At 52.8% G+C, this 22,720-nt stretch overlaps 1 protein-coding gene across 1 annotated transcript in view; it reads left to right on the forward strand.

Annotated features, from left to right (window-relative positions):
* The first annotated feature begins 301 nt into the window (after positions 1-301).
* Positions 302-22,720, forward strand: part of CACNA1G (calcium voltage-gated channel subunit alpha1 G) — a 139,298-nt gene continuing 116,879 nt past the window's right edge. Inside the window, exon 1 of the mRNA XM_030462120.1 lies at positions 302-571. Within this exon, the coding sequence (XP_030317980.1) occupies positions 330-571 (242 nt within the window). The 5' untranslated portion in view covers positions 302-329. The remainder of the gene's footprint in view (positions 572-22,720) is intronic.

Consider the following 22,720-nt stretch of genomic DNA (forward strand, 5'->3'; position numbering starts at 1 on the left):
GCTAAGGCGGCCCCCCCCTCGCGGGTGGGGGCCAGCACCGGCAGCGGGGGCCGCCCCGCCGCCTCCCTACCCGCAGCTCGCCCGGCTCGGGCCCTCGGAGGCACGGCGAGGAGGAGCTACGGAGCCCGCAGACGGCAGGGCAGGGCGAGGGGGGCGGCCTGGCCCCGGCGGGGGGCGAGGCAGCGGCTCTCCCGGCCATGCCACTCCGGCGCTGAAGCCGGCCAGCCGCAGCCCCCAGCCCCCCGGCCCCGCCATGGCCGCGCCCCTCTAGGCTCCCCCCCGGCTCGCCCCGCGTCTCCCCGGCTCCCTCCGGGGCCGCCGGACGGAGGATGGACGAGGATGGATCGCGAGCGGCCGAGGAGGAGCCGGAGCAGGGCAGAGCCAAGACTTTCATCCGCCTTAATGACCTGTCCGGGGCCGGGGGCCACCCGGGGCCGGGGGACAGGGAGGTGGGCAGCGGCGATTCGGAGGCGGAGGCGCTGCCATACCCGGCTCTGGCCCCCGTCGTCTTCTTCTACCTGAGCCAGGAGAGCCGGCCGCGGAGCTGGTGCCTCCGGCTGGTCTGTAACCCGTATCCTTTGCAGGTGTTCGGCGGCGAGGTAAGCCCCGCGGTCCCCTCAGTTCCCGGAGCGGGGGACATCTCCCGGCTGGAGCCCCCCGAGTGATGGGGAAGGAGCTGAGGTTTGCGGTCCCTGGGTTAACAGAGGAGTCCTGCGGGGCTCACTGCCTCCCCGGTGCTCGGCCGGGAAGTTTTCCGGGCAGTTGCAGGGATGCAGGGCTGGGGATGTGTGTGTCCAGGGCTCCCCTGCCCCGTCCGCCCCTCCGCGATGCTCCGGCTCCCGCGGGCTCTGCCGCGCCGCTCCACGGGGAATCGGGGTGGAAGCACCGGTCGGCTCTTCGTCCCCCAGGGCTCGGCTGGCCTCCGGTGTCCCCGTTTTCCCCCCGGCACACGGAGAGACCCTAACCCCAGTCTCCTCCTCTTGCAGAACCCTTCTTCTTCCCTGATCCCGTTTCTTGCCATTCTCCCTTCCCCTAGGGTTTCAGGGAGTGGGCAATCTGGGGGGAGCGGGTGGGGGTTTTCTGCCTGGCTCTAGGGTCCCTAAATCATTCGCAGGGTGGAAGGCTGGTCGAAGGGCCCAGTCCCTGGAGTCCCCTGGGGGATGCTCCTTGCTTGGAGGGGTCCAGGCAAGGCGGGGGCTGTGGTCCCTGTGGTGTGCATTGGCCAAAGGCTGCTGCTTGCCAGGTCCTGGGGTGAGCCGTGACCCCACAAAGGCATCTGGTCTCCTTCCAAGCTCCCCATCTGCTCCAGTACAGGCTCTGTGTCCAAGCAGCCTTAGTCAAGTTTAAGCTTTCCAAAGAACGGGAGAAAAAAAAAATAGTGAAGACAATAGAAAAAATGCTTCTTGGTGCCTGCAAAGCCTCCCTTGGAGTTGACTTGCTACCAGCACACAGTTCGTAGCATCACAAGTGTTTTACCATCCTCAAACTCCAGTTCCATTTATTATTTGCAGAAGCAAAACCCCAAAATTAAATAAAGCAAAGTGATGTGGCTTCCAGCAGGGCTGGTGGGGGAGAGGCAGCAGCTGAACAGGAGGTTACCAGGTCTCTGCTGCTCTGCCTGTGCTAAAGCCAGGCGAGTATGGATGGGCAGCAAACCCACATCTGGAGTGGGAGAGGCTGTGCAGTAGCGGGGAGGACATGTTACATGGTGTAGAGGGGCAGAATATCCTGTGTGAGTCCTCCTGATGTGAGGGAACTGTGAGGAATTGCACCCCAGCTGAGGTTGGTGTGCCCAGGAGGAGCGGTGGGGGTCTCCCAGAGTTGTGAATATTGTTTTACTTGAGCTTCAGCAATAATTTATCTGATAAACAGGCTGCTTTTTTCCCTAAAATGTCCCCCAGGAGGGGAAAAAACAAGATTTATCTTCCCAGTCATGAATCCTCCCAGCAGTTTCCCCCCAAATCTCTTTCACACCAGCTAAGCAGTTCAAAGCTGCATTTATTTAAGCATCTTGGGAAATCTTGCAACTTCTTGAAGCCTTCTGTTTTGGGAAGAGGTATTAATGACAGGCTTCAAGTTGGTGTTTTCCTATTACCTACTATGGTAATATTATTTAAGATTGCTGATTTAAATAATTTTCAAGTATCTATTTTTCCCCTTAATGATGTTTTGAAGCAACTGTTAACACCTGCATTTTTGTAATTGTTTTCCATAAAATCCCCCACCCCAATAACAGCTTGGAATGCATCTCCTCCTCTGTGGCTGCAAATACAAGCAGGTTAATTTTTGTCCTTGGAAAATGAGTGTAATTCTGGGCACCTGCAAGCCCTGCTGAGCAGGGGATGAGGATTAAGTGCAGCCCCATGAACTGGGATTTTCCTCTTTACTAATTTGTCTCTCATTACTGACAGAGAAAGAGGTTTGCTTGGGAGCTCCTGGGCCACGGGTGATGCTGCTGTGGGTTTGAGCTGTGTGTCTGTGGGGCAGCTGTTTACTTTCAGGGTCACTGACCCAGAATTGGGGGAGCTGATTTAAGAACAACACAGAAGAAGCAACTCATCTTACAGATGAGAGGAAGTCAGTGGCCAGTGTGTGTTGTGTCCTGCCACTAGCTGGGCAGTTCAACAGAGCAGCATCTCCTTTGTCCCTTGGTTCTCTGCAGCTTGAGTCCTGGGGCTGAGCCCATTGCTTGTTTATATTTTGTACTGTCCTTGGCCTTGCCCCCCCTTTCTCCTCCTTCTCCTTTAGTGTGGTGGGTCAGAAAAGTGACTCTTCTCAGGCTGTAATCTAGGAATCATGCCCCGGTGCTAAAAATGTGTAACCACGTCACTGGAAGGGTTTTGTTGCCAGCAGCTGCCCTGGAGAGGACTGACAGTGCTTGGGCTCACGTGGCTGGCAAATCCTGCCCTGGTCTCTAGGGGATGGGAATTGGGGCTTTTGCTGCTTCTGCTGTTCCCTGGGGTGGTTTTTACCTTTCTGTGGGTGTCTCTGCAGGAACCAGATGGATGAGCTCTTGTTTGAGCCATGTGTATGGAGATGCATGGATTGCCAGCTTGGCAAGGTATTCTTGTGGTGTGCTCTGCTGGCTGGTGAACTTTGCCATTGATGGGGTGTCAGGAGGAGGTGCTGGAGCTGCTCCTGTGCCTGTGGCTCTGTCACCTGCCCTGGGAAGGGTAGCTTATGCCCCCTGGGTGGATCTGAAGCCCCTGGGATGCTGCTGTCCATCATCCCGCAGTCAACTTGTGTGGCCATGGTAGCTGAGGAAGAGCAATGGTTGATGTGCGAGTCCAGCAAGGATGCAAAGTCCTGTCCAGGTGGTTTGTTGAGCTCTTCTACCATGTTTCCATTCAGAGCATCCTCTGCTTGGGAGCTCTTTCCCTTGTCTATCTGGAGGACAAATGGGGGAACTTGTACTACTTCATTAGGCCTAGGAAGAGGTTATGAGGTTTGTCCCAATATAGAAATGGAATACTTCAGAGCCTGAAATCTTGGGGTTTAACCCTAAATCTGTATCAGTCCTGCAAAGCTATCCTTCCCCTCAGTTGTGTTGGGCTCTTTGAATTAAAGAACTGGCTTGGGCCAGACGGGCCATGCAGTGGAGATCTGGAGAGGATAAGCCTGGTTTCCCCCCCTGGTGTGTTCCTCTTGGCTTTGGGATGAAAGGCTCTGCTCAGGGTGAGGACCACCTGGGTCAAAAGGGAAGGAGCAGGGACATGGTGGGACATGTTTAATGGGCATAGTGCTGGACCCACAGGCTTGGGGCCGGGGAGAGCTGTGGGGACAGGCAGTGAGAGGAGAAACCTGCATCTCTGAGGGGGGAGGGAAAAGAGGACACAAGCTGGTAACTTGACTTTCACTTACAAAATAAAAGCACCATGAAGGCTGGGAGGATGAAAGGATGCAGCAGGGTCTGTGCCGGGCTGCTCCTCTGATCAGAGACAAGAAACGAGGCTATTTCTTGAGAGCTGCAGAGTGATTGAAGAGCAGGGATGGAGAAAGTAGGGAGGATGCTACCACTTAGTCTTTAAGAGCTCTGAATGGGAAAATAACAGTGTAACTGGAAGGGCCTGTGATCTCTACTGTAGTACTGAAATCCGCCTCCTTGCCTGCAGAGCAGCACTGGGGGGCTGCAGAAAGCTGCTGAAATGTGCTGTTCTGGGGACATGTCCCCAAACTGGTTGAAATCCCATCTGTTTTCTGCTTGTTTAGAGAGTACAGGGCAGCTCTGCAGATGCCCTTGCTGGAGAGGAGGTGTCTGGGCATCACTAGGAGTGCTCCCATCTCACCTGGCTGCTCCCCCATCCCCAAGATTTAGGTTTCACAATTTGCTTTAGGGGAGAAATGTGTCTCAATCCAGTCACAGCAACCAGCCCTGCCTTCTGCCTTTGGTCTGCAATAAAACCCAGAGGGCTCTTCTAGCAGCTGCCTTGCACAGCTCTGCTCACTTTCTATTAGCAAGAGGTAGGTGATCAAAGCCTCCATCCCAGGGAGCTGCTGAGTGCTCCCCAGATCTCACGGGAGGTCAGAAGAGCTGCAGATGGCTGGTGGTCTCCAGGAGCAGGTTCAGAGCCCTCTGGGCTCCATGCTAAGGCAGAGATCTGGATAGTTTAGAGTTCTGGATAGGCTGGAGCTGCTGTGCTGGATCTCAAAGCATCGTGGAAGGCAGCAAAGGTTCCTCCTCCTGCGTCAGCACTCGCCTGCTGAGCTCACCCCAAGCTCCTTGGGTCTGTGTGCCAGCACTGCCCCACATCCTGGCTGGATCCAGCTCTCCTGGATAGACATATCCATGTGTCCAGCTGCACCAGAGCAAGGAGCATCCTGTGTGGTGTGCATGAGAACCAAACCCACTGAGATTTGGGGTCCCCAAGCTCTGTGGTGCTTCCTGAAGTAATCCCACTGGGAAACTCCTAGTGGATGACTGGGACCCCTGTCACTCAGTGGGTGTCACTTCACCCCCTCCTCAGCTGTACAAGCTCCTGGGGAGAGCCAGGCAGTGCATGTGCTGCTATGTAAACGGCTCAAGCTGTAACACACAGTTAAGACTATAATTTTTTTAATCAAAAGGGTGTGTTTTGAGGGGAGAGCACATGTAGCGTCCTTTAAAGTTCAGTGTGTCTGTTCCAATTTCACTTCGGGGTTTAACAAGGAAAAATGCTTTGTTTGGAGAGGTTGGACCTAAAAAGGCTGTTGTTTTCATTTAAATACCCAGCAATGGAGACAGAATCTATTTGCTTCACCTGCCAGGTGAAGGTCCCAGGGCACCTGAACTTGTTTTCCTCCCATTAGTAGGTTTGCCAGCCCTCATTGGGCAGATGGGAACACTCCTGCTGTGCCTCTGTGTCCGTTCCCTGGCTCCCAGGGGGAATGAGGAACATGACTTCCCATCTAATGCAAGGCTGGGGGGCTTCCCTGGTCCCCCCAGAATGGATTGAGCATCCTGATGCTCCCTGGGGCAGATGCTGGCAAATCCCTGGGCTCAGGCCAGCTCCTATGCAAGGATTTCAGCAGCAGGACTCAGCACCTTCTAGCAAAGGCTCCTCTCAAGGGACAAATAACTGCAAAACCTCTTCCCTGCTGTTCACAAACCTTTTGGGAGTGAGCTTGGCAGGCGATATTCACCTCTTGGAAGCGGGTGAGCAACAAGCATCCCTTTCATTGCTGTTTCTCCAGTAGAACCAGGATCTTGTTGATCCTAATTGAGGTAATCTCACCAGGGATCTCCAGACCCATCCATCGCCCATCTCTGTCACCAGCTGGGCTCTTCCTTTGCTCCCTGCTTGTGTGTTTTTGAAGGAGATTCTTCTGTGAATTCCCTCTTCCAGGCTGTTGTGTCACATCTGGAAGTTTGTGTAGGAGTTTATCCAAGCTCTGGAGTACAGCACAGCTTTTTCTCATTTAAAAATCATAGGCTGGCATTTTGAAGCAGGCTGGGAGGTGGGGGGGGGTGAGGGGGGATGAGGGGGAGAGGGAAGCTGTCTGCCAAAAAGGAGACTGGAGCAGAGGAATCGTAATGACTTCCAGAAGTTTTCTTTCTTTCTTCCTTTCTTGCTTTCCCTCCCTCCCTCTCTCCCGGCGTGCAGACAAAAGGCTCGGCCTCATGCGGTTCATGGTTATGTCACCCCGGTGTAGAGAGCCCCAGCCAGGAGGGGTGGCCCCGTCCTGCCTTGGGGGGAACCCTGCTCTCCTCGGGGACAGTTTGGCTTTGGCTCCATGGAGGAAATCCGGAACAAGGGTTCCCACACGGGGGATGTGTGTGGGGGCAGACCTGGTTCTTCTCAGGGTGCCCAGGAGGCGATCACTGCCTCTTCCCCAGCCCCTTGAGCCCAGAGCTGGGGGGCTCAGACAGGGGGCAGTGATTTGGGGATGGGGCTGGAGCACCCCAGCCACCATTAATCCATGAAGCCAATGTGTCTACGAGATGATCCACTCAGACTCACTGCCCTCAGTTGGTTTTTGTGCTCTGTCCCATGTTCAGTAGCTTTGGGTGTTGGAGCCAGTCTGGAAATGCCCAGGATTTTATGATGCATAGAAAATGTTCTGCTTTCTTCTCCCCCCACGCCCCCTGCAGATGTTTTGGCATCATGTAAAATGCTGCTTTCTCATTTTTACTTCAAACTCCATTTCACTTTTCTTTTTTTTTTTTTTTTTTTTTTTTCTCCTGTGCAGAAAAGACCAGGTTTTTGATTGCCCCAAGTTCCCTGCCCAGGTTTCTCTCAGCTCTCTTTTTCTTTTTCTACTGTTCTGCTGGAAGAGAGCAGAACCTTTGGCCAAAATGAACCTCCCTGATGGCGTTTTCATTTGGATCATGAAATCATTTTCCTTTGGAAGAGCAGTCCCAGGGAGCTTTTGCCCCTGGCAGCTTTACTGGCTGCTGCAGATGGGGAGGAGGGTCCAGGGGAGCGGGGCTGTCCATGGGGAGCTGGGGAAGGAGCATCCGGAGTCAGGTTGGGAGGGCTTTGAAGCTTTACTGTGGTTTGGAGGGGGTTGAATTTCCTAGTTAATTAAGAGCCCTAAGTGTTTCTGGGTTTGTTACAAAGCCAGATCGTGGCTTTCCCTTCCCCGACGCCTTGGCTCTCTGCTGAGCGACCTAGATGTGAAATATTCCTTCTGGTTGGTGATGCACACAGAGGTTTCCCCCAACCTGGGTTTGTTTGGCTTTGGTTTTTGCCAGCCTTGGCCTCTTACCCAGGAATGTGGCCTGGTGCTAAGAAATGAGGAGGGAAAAAAAAAAATAAATAGGAAATTCTCATGGTTTTATATAACGGAGTGAGTAACGGCCGCTCGTGCTTTGGGATGCTCTCACATCTGCTTCCTACCAAAGCCCCGGCAAAGAGGCTTTGAGCAGATGGAAAAAGCACATATTTCAGCCTGAATATTTGCTGAGAGAACCTTCCAGGCTCGATGTGGGTGATGGCTGCCATGGCACTGGTTACTGCCTTACGGGAACTGGGCTGCAGGGGCCAGGAGCAGCTCTGCCTGCCCGAGGTGCAGCATAGAGGGGAAGGTCCTGGTGGGACCCCCGGGCTGGAGCTGTGCACATGTGTGTGGGACTGGGATGTGCCCGTGACTCAGCCCTCAGAAGTTCACCCCTTAGTCACAAATGGATGGAAATTGTCTATTGGTTTGGCTCTGGTGCCTGAAACGTGGTTTTGGTTGGGATTTTTAGCACATTTGCTAGGTGGAAGTGACTGGCTGTTGTTTGAGCTTTTTGGGCTTGTTTTTTTTTTATTTTTTTTTTATTTTATGTCGCTCTTATCCTCCCTGATTTCCCTCTCCCTCTGCCAGGATGCAAAAACCCAGGATGAGGGCAGGAGGGAGCTGAAATTGGGAACCAAATACTAAAACAGGTGATGGGTGAGAGCTGGGAGCTTGGCACAGACAAGCTTATAAAGAAAAGGGGATTTATTTACTGTAATCCATACACTAGCCCCACACTTACAGGGTTCCTGATGCAAAGTATCCTTATATTTATCTGCAATTTGGGTCTCTTCCAAGAGATTTTCCCTGTTTCATCCACCAGCCTTGAGATACTCCCTAACCCCAGAGTTGAAGGCAAACCCACAGCCTGTGGCAGGGATGTGTGAGGGGATTCAGGAGCATTCAGGCACCTTGGAAGTCCCCAGGGGGTTTCTACCTTCAGGGTTTCCTGTGATTTGTAACTAAATCAGGTCAGGTTCAGCACTCACAGCTCCTGTGGTGTCTCTGATTGTCTCTGTGCTCCTAAGATGCTGGTGGCCAGAGCAGCCCAAGGCAGAGCCCTCCCCTGTCCAGATGGTGAAGAGGACTTGTTAATGATTTGTTAATTCAATTAGAAAGCTCTCATTAACCTATGGGGAGGCTGAAGTTCCCTTCTGGAGGGCAGGGTTCGCCCCCATGCCTGGGACTCCCTCTGCCAAACATTTATTTGGTGTTAAGCTGCCAGCCACGCTATGCAAATATAGATGTTAATCATGAATAAATTCATTTTTAGCTCTGGGTTGAGACTAGACTTGGGAGGAACCCCGTTCAGGGGGGTGGTGGGGAGTGTGATGCCTTTTGGGAGTATGGGGGAAACACAACTCCCAGGGCCACATTGGCCAGATCCTGCAGGAGGGAAGAAATATCTCAACCCTGGGGGCCATAGGATTAAAATGTTCCTTCTACCAGGGGCTGAGTGAGGCTTTCAAGTGCATTGGATGGGCTGCACTTAGATCAGCCTCCTCTGTGTTGGTGTTTGCTGTCAATAGCATGAAACCTGGGTCTGGGCTGGTGGCATCTGTGCCTGTGTTGGATGCAAAGTAGCTTTAATTTGAGAACCATCATGTCTAGGTGGCCTGGCTGTAGCAATTCTACCTTAAGGGGAGAAAACAGGAACCACGGTGAGAATGATAAATAACAGGGCTCTGATGCTCCATTGAATTAATGCTTATTTGGGCAGACAGGGAGGAGAGGAATTAAATTAATATCTGACTTGTAACTGCTACTGTATGTGGTTATTGACTTATCTTGCTTTGGAGGACCATAAATATGTCCCAGGATATACCCCTGAGACCATAATCTGCTCAGGGTCACAGTGCAGGTCTGTCTCTGATGTTCCTTCAGAGACTTGGTCTGACTTCTGGGGTCAAAAATCCAGATTCCTCTGATGAAGGAACCCAGCCACGTGCAGAGGGGAATGTGTTTGCACTTTACTGTGAGCACACGGCATAAATCTCGAATGCCTCTGCCTCACATAAATCGCTTTATTGTTTGTAATCCCCGGTGCTGAAGGGCAGGGAGCCCGAATGGACTTGAGGGGGAGACACGGGGGAAGCTCCTCAGCTTCAGGGTTGGTGTGAATCACAGCTGGAAGCTTGTGTTCTCATCTCTTTTTCTCTGTGCCTGGGAATTTGTGCCCCTTAGGCAGTCGTTGGATGCTGTGGGTGCCTGGGTGAGATAAGTTAAGGGGGTCTCAATGTGCCCCTCAGTAGCCCTAGCCAAGGGGCTCAGGTATCCGTAAGCCAGGGTGGAAGATGATCTCCCCTTTCTCCATGCAGTGTGGATGCCCTGGTCTGGATGACCTGGTGGATGTTGTGCCAATCCCAGGCACCCCAGTGATGCCAATGTGACATTTTTTGTGTGGCTCAGCATGCCCTGTGCCCAGGCAGATGGGCTTCTCAGTGTCCTGGGTGCATGTTGGTGGGGCACATGGGGTCAGCAGCTTGGGAATCTCATGGTTGGTAATGCCGTGGGCCAGGCTGATCTGTTGTGGTCTTGTGAGGCTGGAGCTGGTGCTGGAACATCCTTGGGTGGCTCAACCATGAGAGTCTGTCCCTAGGTGAGGTGGACATTTCCTTCCCACCTCTTGGCCTCTGTTTTGTGGAGAGGATAACTCTGTGTGTGACTCCCCCTGGCAGTGTGTGTCCACCCCGTTCCAGGGCACAGCTCATGCTAGCAGAGAAGTGTCCAGCTCTGCTTTGAGCCCTCTACCCTGCCATTGCTCCAGGCCCTGGCACATCTCTTTGCCTGGGTTGGGCATTGCAGTGGGGAGGATATTTGTCAGGGTGCTTCTGGTTTACCCTGCCAACCCATTGCTTAGGATGGAGCAGGTCCTGTCCCCTCTTGCAGCCCCTTCTCCAGGCTCTGCTTTTCCACCCACTAACACGCAGCTCCTGTGGGAGCAATTTCCCCTTCCATGGTCATATTGAAACCCCTTTCTCTTCATAAACCCCTCATGGCAGCAGCATGGGGGAATTCTGCTTTTCACCAGGCTGAAAAACTGCAGAGGAGCCCAAGGCCAGTGCCAGGTACCTGCAGTGAGGGTGGGGATGCTTCTGCCTTCATCTCACTCAATGAGCTCTGGAATCTCCAGCAGCAGATGTTCAAAGCTTGCAGCTGGATTTGGGGCTCAGCTTTTTGCTGGGTTTAGTTTTCTCTTTTCTTGTAGCCCCATGAAACTGGGTTGTCCCAGCTCTGGGAGCACAGAGGGTTGGGCATGCAGTGGTCAAACTGCAAAGCTGGTGGTGAATTGGGGGAAATTGGAGGACAAAAGGATGTACTGAAAGCTCTTTGCTGTGCTTCCTCCTCCCCTTCCCCAAATCCCCTCATTTCATCTGGCAAATACCTTAATTTTTTTTTTTTTAATTGTTGTACTATTGCCTGGGCTTTGCATCGGGGGCAGGATGGAGGTTGGGGAGGGGGTGTGTGTGGATGAAGCTATTCAAGGAGTTGTGATCTCTGCGTTTCATTTTGCAGTTCAGCTGGAAAGATCTTTCTTCCAAATACACCCACACACAGACACAGCAAGAGAGAAAGGCGAGGGAGCTGCTTGGGGGTGGGGAGGGCTGGGCAGTGCCTGGTACCTGGGAGCCTTTCCCTACCTTTGGAGAATTTGGTTTGGAGTGGTCTGTAGTCTTAATCTGGGGACAGGAGATGGTACCCTCTGCCCCAGCCTCATGTCTCAAGGCCACCCAAGTGCTTGGCTGCTTTGGTCCAAAGTAAAAGGGGAGAGGGAGGAGTGAGGATTCCTGAGCAGAGCCTTGCCCTGAGCCTGGCAACACCTGGGAGGTTACATGGTGTGGATGTACATACACATGTACCCACCAGGGCATGGCAGAGTGGTGGTGAGACCCGTTTCTGTAATGGGAGAAGATCAAAGGCACAGAAAGAAGTCACTAAACCCCTCTCCCAGTGAGCTTCAACCTGAAGTAATCTTGGTTCCAAAGATGGGCTGGAGCTGGAGTGACTCTTCAAGCCTGTAACTCCCCACCTGGACCTCTAGTTCCTTCCTTACCAGCTGGGTCCTGACCCCAGTTCTCTGTTTCTGGAGGAGCTGATGGTGCTGTGGGTCCATCCCCCAGTACAGGGAGGGGATGGGGTTAGTGGAAGGCAAAGGAACCTTCCCCTGGGTGGGCATCTGGGTGTGTGCAGCAGCAGGTCAGTTTGGGCTGGCTGAGAAGCAGAGCAGATGGGTGGAAAAGGGTTTTGGAGGGACACCTCAGCCTGTCACCCAAGAGCAAGGGGGGCACCTTAGCTCTGGGTCCTCCCTCAGCTTGAGGGCTGTGGAGCAGCTTGGGGTGCTGAGAGGAATGGGGCAGCACCTCATCCAGCAGGGACCTTCCACAGGTGCTCACACTGTTCCCAGCTCCCCTCTGGGCCCCTTGGGTGGATGCTGGTGTTAGGTCCCTCTGCCTGGCCCCCACACACCGAGTGCGCCCCACATCCCTTTGGGGTCAACGTGTGATTGCTTCTATCCCTCCAAAGAGGCTGAGCTCATACAACAATATTCCCCAGGCCAACACCACTTACTTTTTGGAGTTCCTTGGCTTTGGTATTCTTCAAACTTTGGATCCTCAGGCACGAAACACAACACCCTTTGGCACCGGAGGCTTTTCCCTAGCCCTGCGGCTTCGGTTATCCCCAGTATCCCACAGCTTGGGGAGAAAACTGCCCCATCCCCAAGCTGCCAGCGGATGCCATCCCCTCCCAAGCTCACCACAGGTCTTAAATGGTGGTAAAACAGGATCCTCTGGCCACCTCGGCACACCGCAGCGTGTGAGGGAAGGGCAGGCACTGAAGGGTTTGTCTGAGCCAGGGGCCACGGCCCCAGCCGGGGCTCTGCCAAGCAGGGAAGATGCCAGAGCAGTGAGTTTATCCCACCCCATTTGATTTGTGGTCGCAGGAGAAGTGGGGTCAGGAGTAAACGCAGAGGATGCGGCAGAAAGAAAAAATTCCAAAACAGTCGCAAGAAAACATCTTGTGGTGGCAGGAGCTGGGGTTTGCTTTGTGTTTTTCCTCCCCCCGCTGCTGGCAGCACTGGCTGCGAGGTGAAGTTTATGAGAGGAATAACGGCGGTTCCGGGAAATATTTTGCCTCGCCTGTATTGTTGAATTTATTTTTTTTTTTCTTTTTTTTTTTTTTTCTTTTTTTTTTCTGGCAGTGGATGAAGGAAACAGGAACACAAACAGCTTGGCCACTGGGTTGTTGGTCCAGAAATCAGCCTGGCCAGCAAGTGGCTGCTTTGGTGGGGAGAGAAAATACTCGAAAGAGGATGGGGTTTGCATTGATTCCTTTCTCTGTTCATCCTCACTCCTGGGTGGCTCTTAGGATGCTGTTAAACGAGGGGCAAACATACCTGAAGGCAGAAACTGTTAAGTCAAGGATGTGCAGTGGTGCTGCTGAGCTCCCGTGTGTTCTTGCTGATTAAAATATTAAATTTTTCCATTTTTTTTGACAAGATTTGGGGTTTCTGTGCCAAGCTGGAGCGTCTCTATGGCAACAGCAAATGGCAACTTTTATCCCTAACCCTTTTTTTTTTTTTTTCTTTTCTTGGAGAGGGGGAAGAGGATAGGTGCACGATGCTGGAGCACTGATAACTCTTTGAAACACCCTAATATTTGAAGTAGTGAGTGCTGGGAGAGGCTGGGACTGGTGAAAATGAAATATAAAATTACTTTGAGACAAGCTCTGCCCTGGGTGGGCACCTCTGCCCACAAAAGGTCTCTTTTGATTGCAGGAGAGAAGTGAGGTCACATCTATCCCACCCCAATCCCTGAGTGTTTCCCACTTGGGTTTGTCACACCCAGAGGAGTTTGCAGCCATTCTCAGAGTGACTGCAGCAACGTTTCAGGAGGCAACAAAAACCTGAACCTTTCAGGAAAAGTCTTGCAGCATGTAATGAAAAGGAAACCAGCTGGCTTGGTGGCAACCTGATGGGTTTGGGGAGCAATTTTTAGAATCTTATACTGTAGGTCTTTCTAGAAAGCTATTATACAATTTAATAACATGTTATATTCTTATATGTAATATTTAAATCATCCTATAGTATTGTGTAGGAGGAATCTAATTTTCCACTACAGTGTAATACACCTTTCTATAGGTTTTCAGTTGTGGGTTTGTTTGTTTTTTTTTTTTATCCAATGGAGTTAAATGAAAAAAATATATCCTTCCTAAAAAAAATTCACAAAATTATGAGAAAATAATACCTTTAATTTATTTAATAAAGCATGTAACTTTTTCACAGGGGTTTATATGGCAGTATAAAAACCTACCTTGAGCTTGTTAGCATTGTGATCAGATAGAAATGGGTTCAGGTGTGGTCCTGGTGGAGCAGTGTGGAGGGGCCTGGACCTGTCTAAGGAAGGGAAATCATAATAATTAAAAGCCAGGAATTTCTTGCATCACTATTTCCCTTTGTGGAATGCAAGGAGAAGTCTGTCTGCAGGACCTTGGGTAGGGTGATACTTCTATTTGTTTTGTGGCTTTGTCTTTTACATGGGGGCTGTGTCCTTCTGTGTTTCTGCCTGATAGCACCTGGTTTGGGTCATAAAGTCCTCTCCAAAGGGGGGCAAAGATTCCTCCTCACTGCTGTGCTGTTGGGAGGTGTAATGGGGCTCAGTGGGTGTGTGGTGACCCAACCCTTCCTCACCTTAATTTCTGCCAGCTATAGCCCCAGCAATAAATCCATGATGCTGGGATGCTCTGTGGTTATGAGCAAGGCTGGGGTGTGGAGTGGCCTGGGGGATGGTGCTGTTCTCCATGGGAAAATGTGGGGCATCATAGCTTGGGGGTGCCCATCACAGTGACCTCAGGGACCTGCCTGGACCTGAGGATCCTCATGGCCCAATTCGTGCCAGGCTTCCAGGCAACTGGTGCCATCTCAGAGAGTCACCCAGGAGAAGCTGGTGGCCCTGGTCCTTGGAGATCCCTAGAGGACAAGCCCCTTTTAATAACCATGGCAACTAATAAGCCCTGCGTGGTGACATCCCCGCCGTTGCCATGGAAACAAGCCGAACATCACATAGCAACGTGTGCCTCGCGTACCCATGGAAACCAGCCCGGTAGTTTTTTAGCGTCGCTGCGTTGAATTCTCCACACTGGGAGGTGGTGATGGGGTTTATCCCGAGGTGAACCCGCTGCTGCAGGAAGGGGAGGCCCCGGGATCAACCAGGGGGACCCGTGGGCTGCAGGACCCCCTGGGGGTTCCCAGGATTCGGGCTTGTAACGTGACTGGGAGTGCAGCCCAGTGGGATGTTCCCAGGCTGATGGAGAGGGGGAAGGTGTGTGCTGTCTGGGTGATTTGTTTTTTGTTTTTTGTTTTTTTTTCTAGTGAAGGCAGCAGGTCTTGGCAGGGATGTGGGAGAAATTATTTGAATTGATTTTTTGATGGGCTTTGCTGAATGGGGAGAAAAAAAAAACCAAAAACAGAGGTGCTCAGGGCTGGAGGGCTGGGAACTACCTCACCGCAGGCAGAATGGTGTCACAGCAGGATATTTGCAGACTGGTTTTCATTGCTGTGTCTGGGATCCCCTCAGCCTCCCAAGCTGGGGTTTTCCAAGCTGCCAAACTATGGGGTGTAGGGGCTGGGAATGTGGCTCCCCAGTGGGCAGCAGCCAGCACGGGGGAGGCAGCAGGATGTGCACCCACTCTTCACGTGGCCCCTGGCTGTGGCTTGCTCAGCACCTCATTAACTGATGTGGGTTAATTAGGATTTGTAGCTGTTGGGGGTGAGGGTTCTGCTGGGGTTACATTGCAGTGAGGCTGGAGGGGGCTCAGAGCAGCCCCAGCTCTTGTAAAATGCTGTGGATGTCAAGTTGCTCACGTGCACTGGGAGCAGCATTTGTGCTGAACTGCTTCAGCAAACGCCACCTTTTCCCCAATTTATCCACCAACAGACAGAAATTCTGAGAAATTAATTTACTTGGAGCTGCTGATGCATTTCTTGCAAATGCATTTGAGCAGAGCTACCACTAAAAACACATTACGTGGATAGTTGGGGGTATCTCTGGTTTCTGTAAACACCCCTGCAAATAAATGTGATTGCTTTGGGAAGGTTTACAGGTCTGTTTGGTTTGTTGTTGTTGGGGGTTTTTTTGTTGGCTTTTTTTTTTGTATTTAAGGCTGTGAATATTTTTTTCCTTGGTGGACTTTTGGATCAACCTTTTGTCTCATTGATTTTTCTTCTTCTGGCTGGTGCTTGGCTTGCGAGTGGCTGGGAGATGTGGTCAGATAACACACAGAGAAGTGTTCAAATCCCACTGGCTTTCTGGAGGACTTAAGCTATGACTTCTACTGAACTGTTTGTTGGGTGGGACCAGTGGGTTTTAAAACTGATGAGGGTTTTTTTGAGTTTTACCCTTGGTTTGTCTGTTGTGGGAAGATAAATGCTGGCCAAGAGTAGGGTTGGTGCTGTGGGAGAGGTGGTTCCTGTTGGTCTCTTTGAGGCTGTGGTTTGTCCTGGTCAGGCATGAAACTGGTGCAGTGATGAATGGGCTTTAAAACCATGGGAAAGCTCCGTGCCAAAGCTTTTCTGGCTGTTGAGGCTGGCAGCAAAGAGCCACCTCTGTGGATATTGTGATGTGCTCATTTTCACCTGTCCATCAGGGCACTGGAGCTCTCAGGGCAGTGGCAGCTCTCTTCCCTTCTTCCTGGCTCTATCCCAATGTGAAATCCTTCCCCATGCCCCTAAAATCCCACTGCACATCTCACCCTGTGCCCATGTGTAGCAATGCAGTTGCCTGGGGGTGCTTTGCTGCCTCTTCTCTGCTGCTTGTGTTGGGCATTTAATGATTCAGAATTCAGGGGGGAAAACAAAATACCTGGATATCCACGATGAAAAGCAAAGGGCAGGAACAATTTGGCACCAAGGTAGTCCCTCAACAGAGAATTAACCAAAACAGAAATTTTGGGTGGCTTCATTGGGTGCTCCTGCCTCTGCCAGGGAGCTTGTTTCTCCTGCATGGTCCCCATGGGAGACCTGAGCACCCTGCTCCCCTCCTATGGCATCTGAGACATGCCAAAATCTTCCTTTAGTCCCTGGGTAGAGATGGGGAGTGCAGCCTCTTTTTTCTTCTCCCTCTCCAGCCTAACCAAGTCAGCTTTTGATTTCCCACATGGGTTTGGCACCGAGCAGGAGATCCCAGGGCTCCATTCAACCAGCAGGAAAAAAAAACAAAACCAAGCCAACCAACCAACAACAACAACAACAAAAAGAAACCCAAAAAACCCCAAAAGCCATGGAATTGGGGTAAAGTCTTTAACTACTGGGCTTCTTACCCTGTGAAATTTCTCATGCCCCAGGCCATGAAAAGAGCAGGGACCCATGTGCCAGTATTAGGCATGAGTTGTCCCCTCTGGCTCCCTGGCATGGGCATGGGCTCATCCCACTGTGTGCAGGAGGCTCCATGATAACAACATCAGCACTGGCCTCAAAGGAGGGCTGCAGCCAGCTCAGTGAGGTTTAATTAAATCTGAAATCCCGGCCCTTTTCTCTCCTGGGCTTTGGCTTGGGATGCCATGGGTAGGAAATCATCGGAAGGAAATAATGAGACTTAGAGTGACTTCAAGGGCTGTTCCCAGCTGTCAGGGGGCTGGAGCTCAGGCTGGCTGCTGTGGGACAGAGCAGAGTTCCTCCTTTGGGACGTGCACAGCATTGATGGGATGACTTCCTGGGGATGGCTCAGCCATCGCTCTATCTGAACATCATCCAGATCTGGGATTTGTTCAAACCTGGAGCTGTCAGTGCCATCCCCAAACCCTCCCTTAATAATGACCAAGCAGCTCTGAGCCTGGCAGCAAGCATTCCCTGCAGAAGGTGTCTTTTTTTTTTTTTTTTTTCCCCTGCCCCCCTTTTCTTTCCAGGCGTGCTCATTAAGGCTGCAGAGAGCCTGACTATAAATTAGATACAAATGTACAGTTACCACTGCGTCTCCCCAAGGCCAGTGTAGGTATTCTGGTATTTAAACTGGCAGAGCCAAGGGTTTAAGGATCCAGGAGAGGGGGGGAAAAATAAAAAAAGAGGGGAGAAAAAAGAAAAGTGGCTCTAATTGAGGTCGGTATTTGAACAGCAAAGACCAATTAGTGCTCCTGAATCAATAGGGCTGCGTGACTGAACTAATGCATCCTCACCAAGGATTTGTGTGCACGCAGTGCCCGGGGTGCTTTGCCAAGAGCCCTCCTGGGCTGAGCTGCTGCCAGGGCAGAGATCTTGGTGTTGGCAGACTTTGGTGTTTGCAGCCCTGAAGGATGCTGACAGGATGAAGCTGGGGGTCGGCTGTGAGGGCAAACCTGTGGGAGCCCAGGCTACTCCTTCTGCCTCCAACCTCACAGGAACCTGCCAAAAATCCACTTATTCCCCAAATTGTGGTCCCTTCTCACTACATTTCCTCTGGATGGTTTTCTGGGCCACAGTGAATTAAACTGGGGGGGGTTTCCTAGCTGGGAAGTGCTGAGTGCTGGTGCTGAGGTGGGATGCAGCTGAGGTGCCGAGCAGCTGAGCTTCTCCCTGTTTTCCATTAGGATGTCCTGGAGCTGTGGGCATCCCTCCCCTTTGCCTTTTGGCCATCCAAGCCTTGCTGGGGCGGTGGCTTAGCAAATGTCCAGCATTCCCAGACTGACATTTTTATTCTCCTTTATTGCTCTTCCAAGAAAGTGCGTGGGGAGAGGAGATTATCACGTTAGCATTCCATACCCTGGGGGAAGATCTGGATATTATTTTTGCCTGGACTATCTTCCTGGGACAGCCAGCCCAAGGAGCAGCATGTGCTCGTGTGATGTGGCACCCATGGGTGCAGCCACATTGGGCACCTCGGGGTGCTCAAGCAGCTGATGCTGAGCACTAAGTCTGTGTTCCCAACAGCCACAGCAGGAAGGAGGGGGAGGGGGGAAAAAATCCCTGTTGTTATTATTCTGTGAATTTTAGACACTGAACTGATGCATATGGCAGGTGAGATGATTTGCCTCCAGGTGTACAGGAAAGGTGATGTGAGGCAGGATCTTTTTGGCCATCCTGGGCCTTAATCGTGAGCTAAAATTTTCCTGGGAAGGGATGGAGGGGCCACAGTTTGTGCACCCGGGAGTCACACCATCCCTGCTCCTTTTCACTCCCATCTTTTTGAAAGAGGGGTAAAAAGTCACTGCTATTGCCACTATTTCACTCCGTTTCCAGGTTGGGAATCCAGGGCACTCCCAGGTTTGCTGAAGAAAGGTGGGGGAAAGGCTGTAAAACCTGGCTGTGCTCAGGAGATTATTTATGGCCGAGTTTTGTGCCACATTTGATACCTTTTGCTGCCTCATTCCCACCTCCCACAGCCCCGTGCTGCAGCTGGGGTGGAGGAGGGGGAAAGGGAAAACACTGTTGGCAGCTCCCGTGGGGCCTCATCCTGCCCTGCTCTGCTGGGGAGATGTGTGTCAGGTCTCTGCAAGGAGTTACCCACCCGACAAGGCAGGTGTCCTTCCCATCACATCTTGTCGTGCCTGGATGAAGCAAAGCATGGGACAGGCTGGTGGCAGTGTCCCCATATTGATGACACAGCCCCCAGGGTCCCCCCCACCTCTCCTGCTGTCACTGCTGAGGGTGTGTGGGCTGAGGGGTGAATGAGCAGCTCAGGGCAGGTGCTAACGAGTGTGGCTTGAAATACCTCATCCCTGTTAAATGTGTGGATTTTGTTTTGTTTATATATATATTTTTTTTTTTTAAAAAAAAGGTAAAAACCCAAGCCTGCACGCTGGCCAGGAGTGTCAGGGGTAGCTTCCTTCTTTCTCCTCCTCCTCCCTTGTCACCAGCGATGCCCCACAACAAGAGCATCATGATGAGGGTGCTGCAGGTTGTGAGGCTGTCGGGTACCAGCAGGGGTGAAGGATGAGACTCCCTGAACCCCTCTGGGTGCATAGCATGGGCAGGAAATGGGTGCTGGAGGGATGTCAAGGCTCAAGTGCAGTTTGAAATCTGCCTCAGGTGGCTTCCTGGGATTCAAGCCCAACTCTTGAAGGTGCCCATGGCCTCTGTGTCTCGGTCCCCATCCTTGTCAGGTGGGCAGAGGTGTTCAGTGAACCCATCACCAATCCAGCATGTTCAGAAATGGCATGAAGAGCAGCTTCCCCTCACCTCCAGCCCCATCCTGAGCTGTGGGTGGGGGAGTGTGCTTTATGTTTTTATGCTTTTCCAGCGATTTCTGATGTGTTCCCATGGCTCCAGCTGCCGGGACAGCTGGAGGAGCAGCTGGCAGCACCGGGCACTCCTCATTCCTCCTGTCTGGTCCACGCCTGCCCAAATACAAGCTGGGGAGAATGTGAAGCTTGCAGGCTGGTCCTGGAGGTGTGGCGGGTGGTTTAGCAAACTGGCATTTTCCTAAAATTACCCAGGCTGGTTCCCTGCCGGGGGAATCGTTCGCACGGTGCTGTTGCACCCCGGCATCTCCTTGCTGCCAGAGAGGTTTTCTGCTCGGCATTCTCCAAGGATGGAGGGCCACGGGCGCTGGGCGGGCCGTGGGGACCCGAGGCATGAATGTTCGTGGAGAGCAGAGGGTAAATGCTGTCCCTTCGGATTACCTCCCTGCTTGCCGTCGGACAGGCGCCGGCAGCCGCTGCCTGCACCCGCCCTGTCTTCCACCGAGGCCGGGGCAGCCGCCGGCCAAACCCCGAGCAGCTGCATCGGCCCCGCTCAGCAGAGCAGCCTCGGTTGATTAAGAACGTGTTGCATAACCTCTAACGAGGCTCCTCGCTCCGTTTTACTGCCGCTTTCCCTCTCTCCCCTCTAATGAAGCTGCCCCCGGGTTTGCCGTCCAAGGAGGGCTGCTGCACACCACCTCACCCGCCCCAGTTTTGGATGTTGTGGTTTGTTTTTTTGTTTTTTTTTAATGCTGGGTCAGTGGTGGTGTTGAGGACAGGGACAGGACCCTGTATATGTGCTGGGGGGGTTGGGGGTATCTCCTGGCAGCCCAAGCATCATCACTGCCTTGGGTGGGAGCAGGATGGGGCTGCAGCTGCCAGCCCCGGGTGCCCAAGCTGCTGCTCGCCTGATGAAAATATGTGGAGTGGCTGAGTGCTGCTGCCTGGGAGGAGGAAGAGACCGAAATATTTATCTTGGAGAGAGGATTAGCCAGGAAGGGAGGGCAGGGAGGGACGCAGTGTGGTGGCTGCCGGCAGGGATGGCTCCTTGCTGCAGTGACCTGAAGGCTGGGCACATTCCCTTTGGCTCAAGCCCTCTCTTACTGACATGCCTTTGGCACTGCCTGGGTGTGGGGATGCTGTTGGGAAACTCAAGAGGCTTTTGGGTTTACTAGAAATGAAAGAAGGAGAGGGCAGGAGGCCCTGCTGGCAGGGGGGGGGGTCCTGCCCTGCTTTCCCACTTGGGGTCGGGGGAACAAAAGAGGAACCCGCAGTGACATTTGGATCATTGCACAACTCGACACAATTGGCAGCGAGTTGGCTTTCTCATGATGTTCCTTCCATGCACACCCTTCTTCTTCCCAAGCCCCAGCACTGCTCTTCCTCCCTGGGGGAGCAGCCGATGCTGGGAGCCACTCCCAGATGCCAGCCCTGGGGAGGACATGCCCCAAGGGCCCCTTTCCCATCCCAAAAGAGAAAGATGTGCCATGGAAACTCCTGGCTGGGAGAATGGTGATCCAACTTTGCCCCTGGGCAGGTCCTGAGGGGCAGGGAGGAGTAGTGAGGAGCCCCATGGGGTGCTCAGTCCTTCCTGGGGGTGGTGGCAGGGAGAGGGGGACATCCCTGGGGTGGTCCTCTTGGGGCTGAGTCAGTCCTGTGATCCTGTTCCCATGGGATAGTTGTTGGGTTACTCTGTGTCCCCTGTCCTGCTGCAGTAGCCCCACAAGGTGTCCCATGAAAGCAGATTTGAGGGGGGGGCTGGCTCTGCCTTGTCTTTCTGCCTGTCTGGCATCCCACAGGCACTCCTACCAGAATGCCTCCTTGCCTGTCAGCAGTTTTTGGTGTGAGCATCTTAAGGGATCTATCTTTGTGCTGGCAGCTCCTGGGGGCTTGGGGTCTCAGTGGGCTTGGGAAATCCCAAAGGTTTATCCTGCCTCAGTTTCCCCACCTATAGCGTGGTTTTGGCAGGGCAGAGCATCATCCCCTCCTGATGGTGTGAAATAGGAGCTGGCAGCTCCCTGGCTTCTCTCCCACCGTTCACGACCTTCCTCTTGCTCGTGCAGACAATTTTTGAATTTTACTTCTTAAAATACATACACACACATATAAATACCAGATCTTGGCAGCCACCATTCCTCAGCACCTGCGGTTTCCCCAGGAGGATGGGGATTTGGGAATGTAACAGCCTCCCCAGTCCCCAGGGCCTCATAAACCTGAGTGTTGTTTATGGCACAGGGTGGCACCGTGCCTGCCTGTGCCTGCTCAGCTCCCCAGCATCTCCCCAGTCTGACCCCACTGCACCAGGATGGGTTTCTCTGCCCCCACTTTCCCCTACTCTGCTGGGGCTCTTTGTGGCCTTGGAGTTGTTTGAAGGTGCCACGCAGAGCTGGTCGTGGCTCTGCCCTTGTCCTGTCACCTCAGGGTGTTCCTAAGTGTGTTCCTGAGCACAGAGCCACCACTTTGGGTTTGGATTTTTATGTCTCGCTGGGTTCTGATGATAGCCAAGGGGTGATTTCATGGTCTGTGCAGGTGCCCTACTTTAGTAACAGTGGAGAAGAGATGTTGTGTAGGCTTTGTACCCTTGCTGGGGATTTTGCAGCTTGTCCCCCCCCCCACCACAGCTTTGGGACTCTCCTCTTCCTGCCAGCACCCACAGCATTGACCATGGTTTCCTTTCTCTTTGCACTACCTCCCTCCTCTTCCTCTCCATCACCACTGGGGCCAAAGGCTGGTGGGATGCAGGACCCCAGTGGGGGTCGGTCCTGTCCTTCACCCCCCAGCTCTGCTGGGTTCCCAGCTTGTCCTGCAGAGAGAAAGCCCCAGACCAGGGGGGACTGCTGGGTTTTATAGCCCTGAGAATGAACCCCAGCACCAGCCCTGCCCAGGAAACCAAACCCTGGGAGTCACCTGGGATGTGAGGGGGGAGTCATGGCAGCTGGTGAGCTCCTCGCTCTCTCCCTGCGTTGCACAGCACACACTCGAGTTTTACAGAGCAGTTTGGGTGTGGGACGGTGGCATTTTAGTGGGGCTGTGTGTTCAATTGCATGTGAAGCACAGGAATTCCACTCCTAGGACTGCACAGCCTCAAGCTTCACTGTTTGTGTCCACATGGGGCAGCTCTGGTTTGAGGGAGCCCAAAAAGTGAGGAGCTGGGATTTGATTGGGTTCTCCAGGCAGGTGCAGCATCCCCCTTTGCTGTTTATTTACCTGTGTTTGGGCAGGTAGGGGCATATTTACCTGTGTTTGGGTATTGTCATGTCCCTGGTGCATCATGCCAGCCCATCATCTCATGCCTTGCAGCTTTGCTAATTAGAAAGTCATTAGGCTGAGGTGTGATGTTGAGGGATGGTGGCTGCCTACACTGGGCAGTCCCTTC

Source organism: Calypte anna, chromosome 18 (assembly GCF_003957555.1).
Source record: "Calypte anna isolate BGI_N300 chromosome 18, bCalAnn1_v1.p, whole genome shotgun sequence".
Taxonomy (NCBI): domain Eukaryota; kingdom Metazoa; phylum Chordata; class Aves; order Apodiformes; family Trochilidae; genus Calypte; species Calypte anna.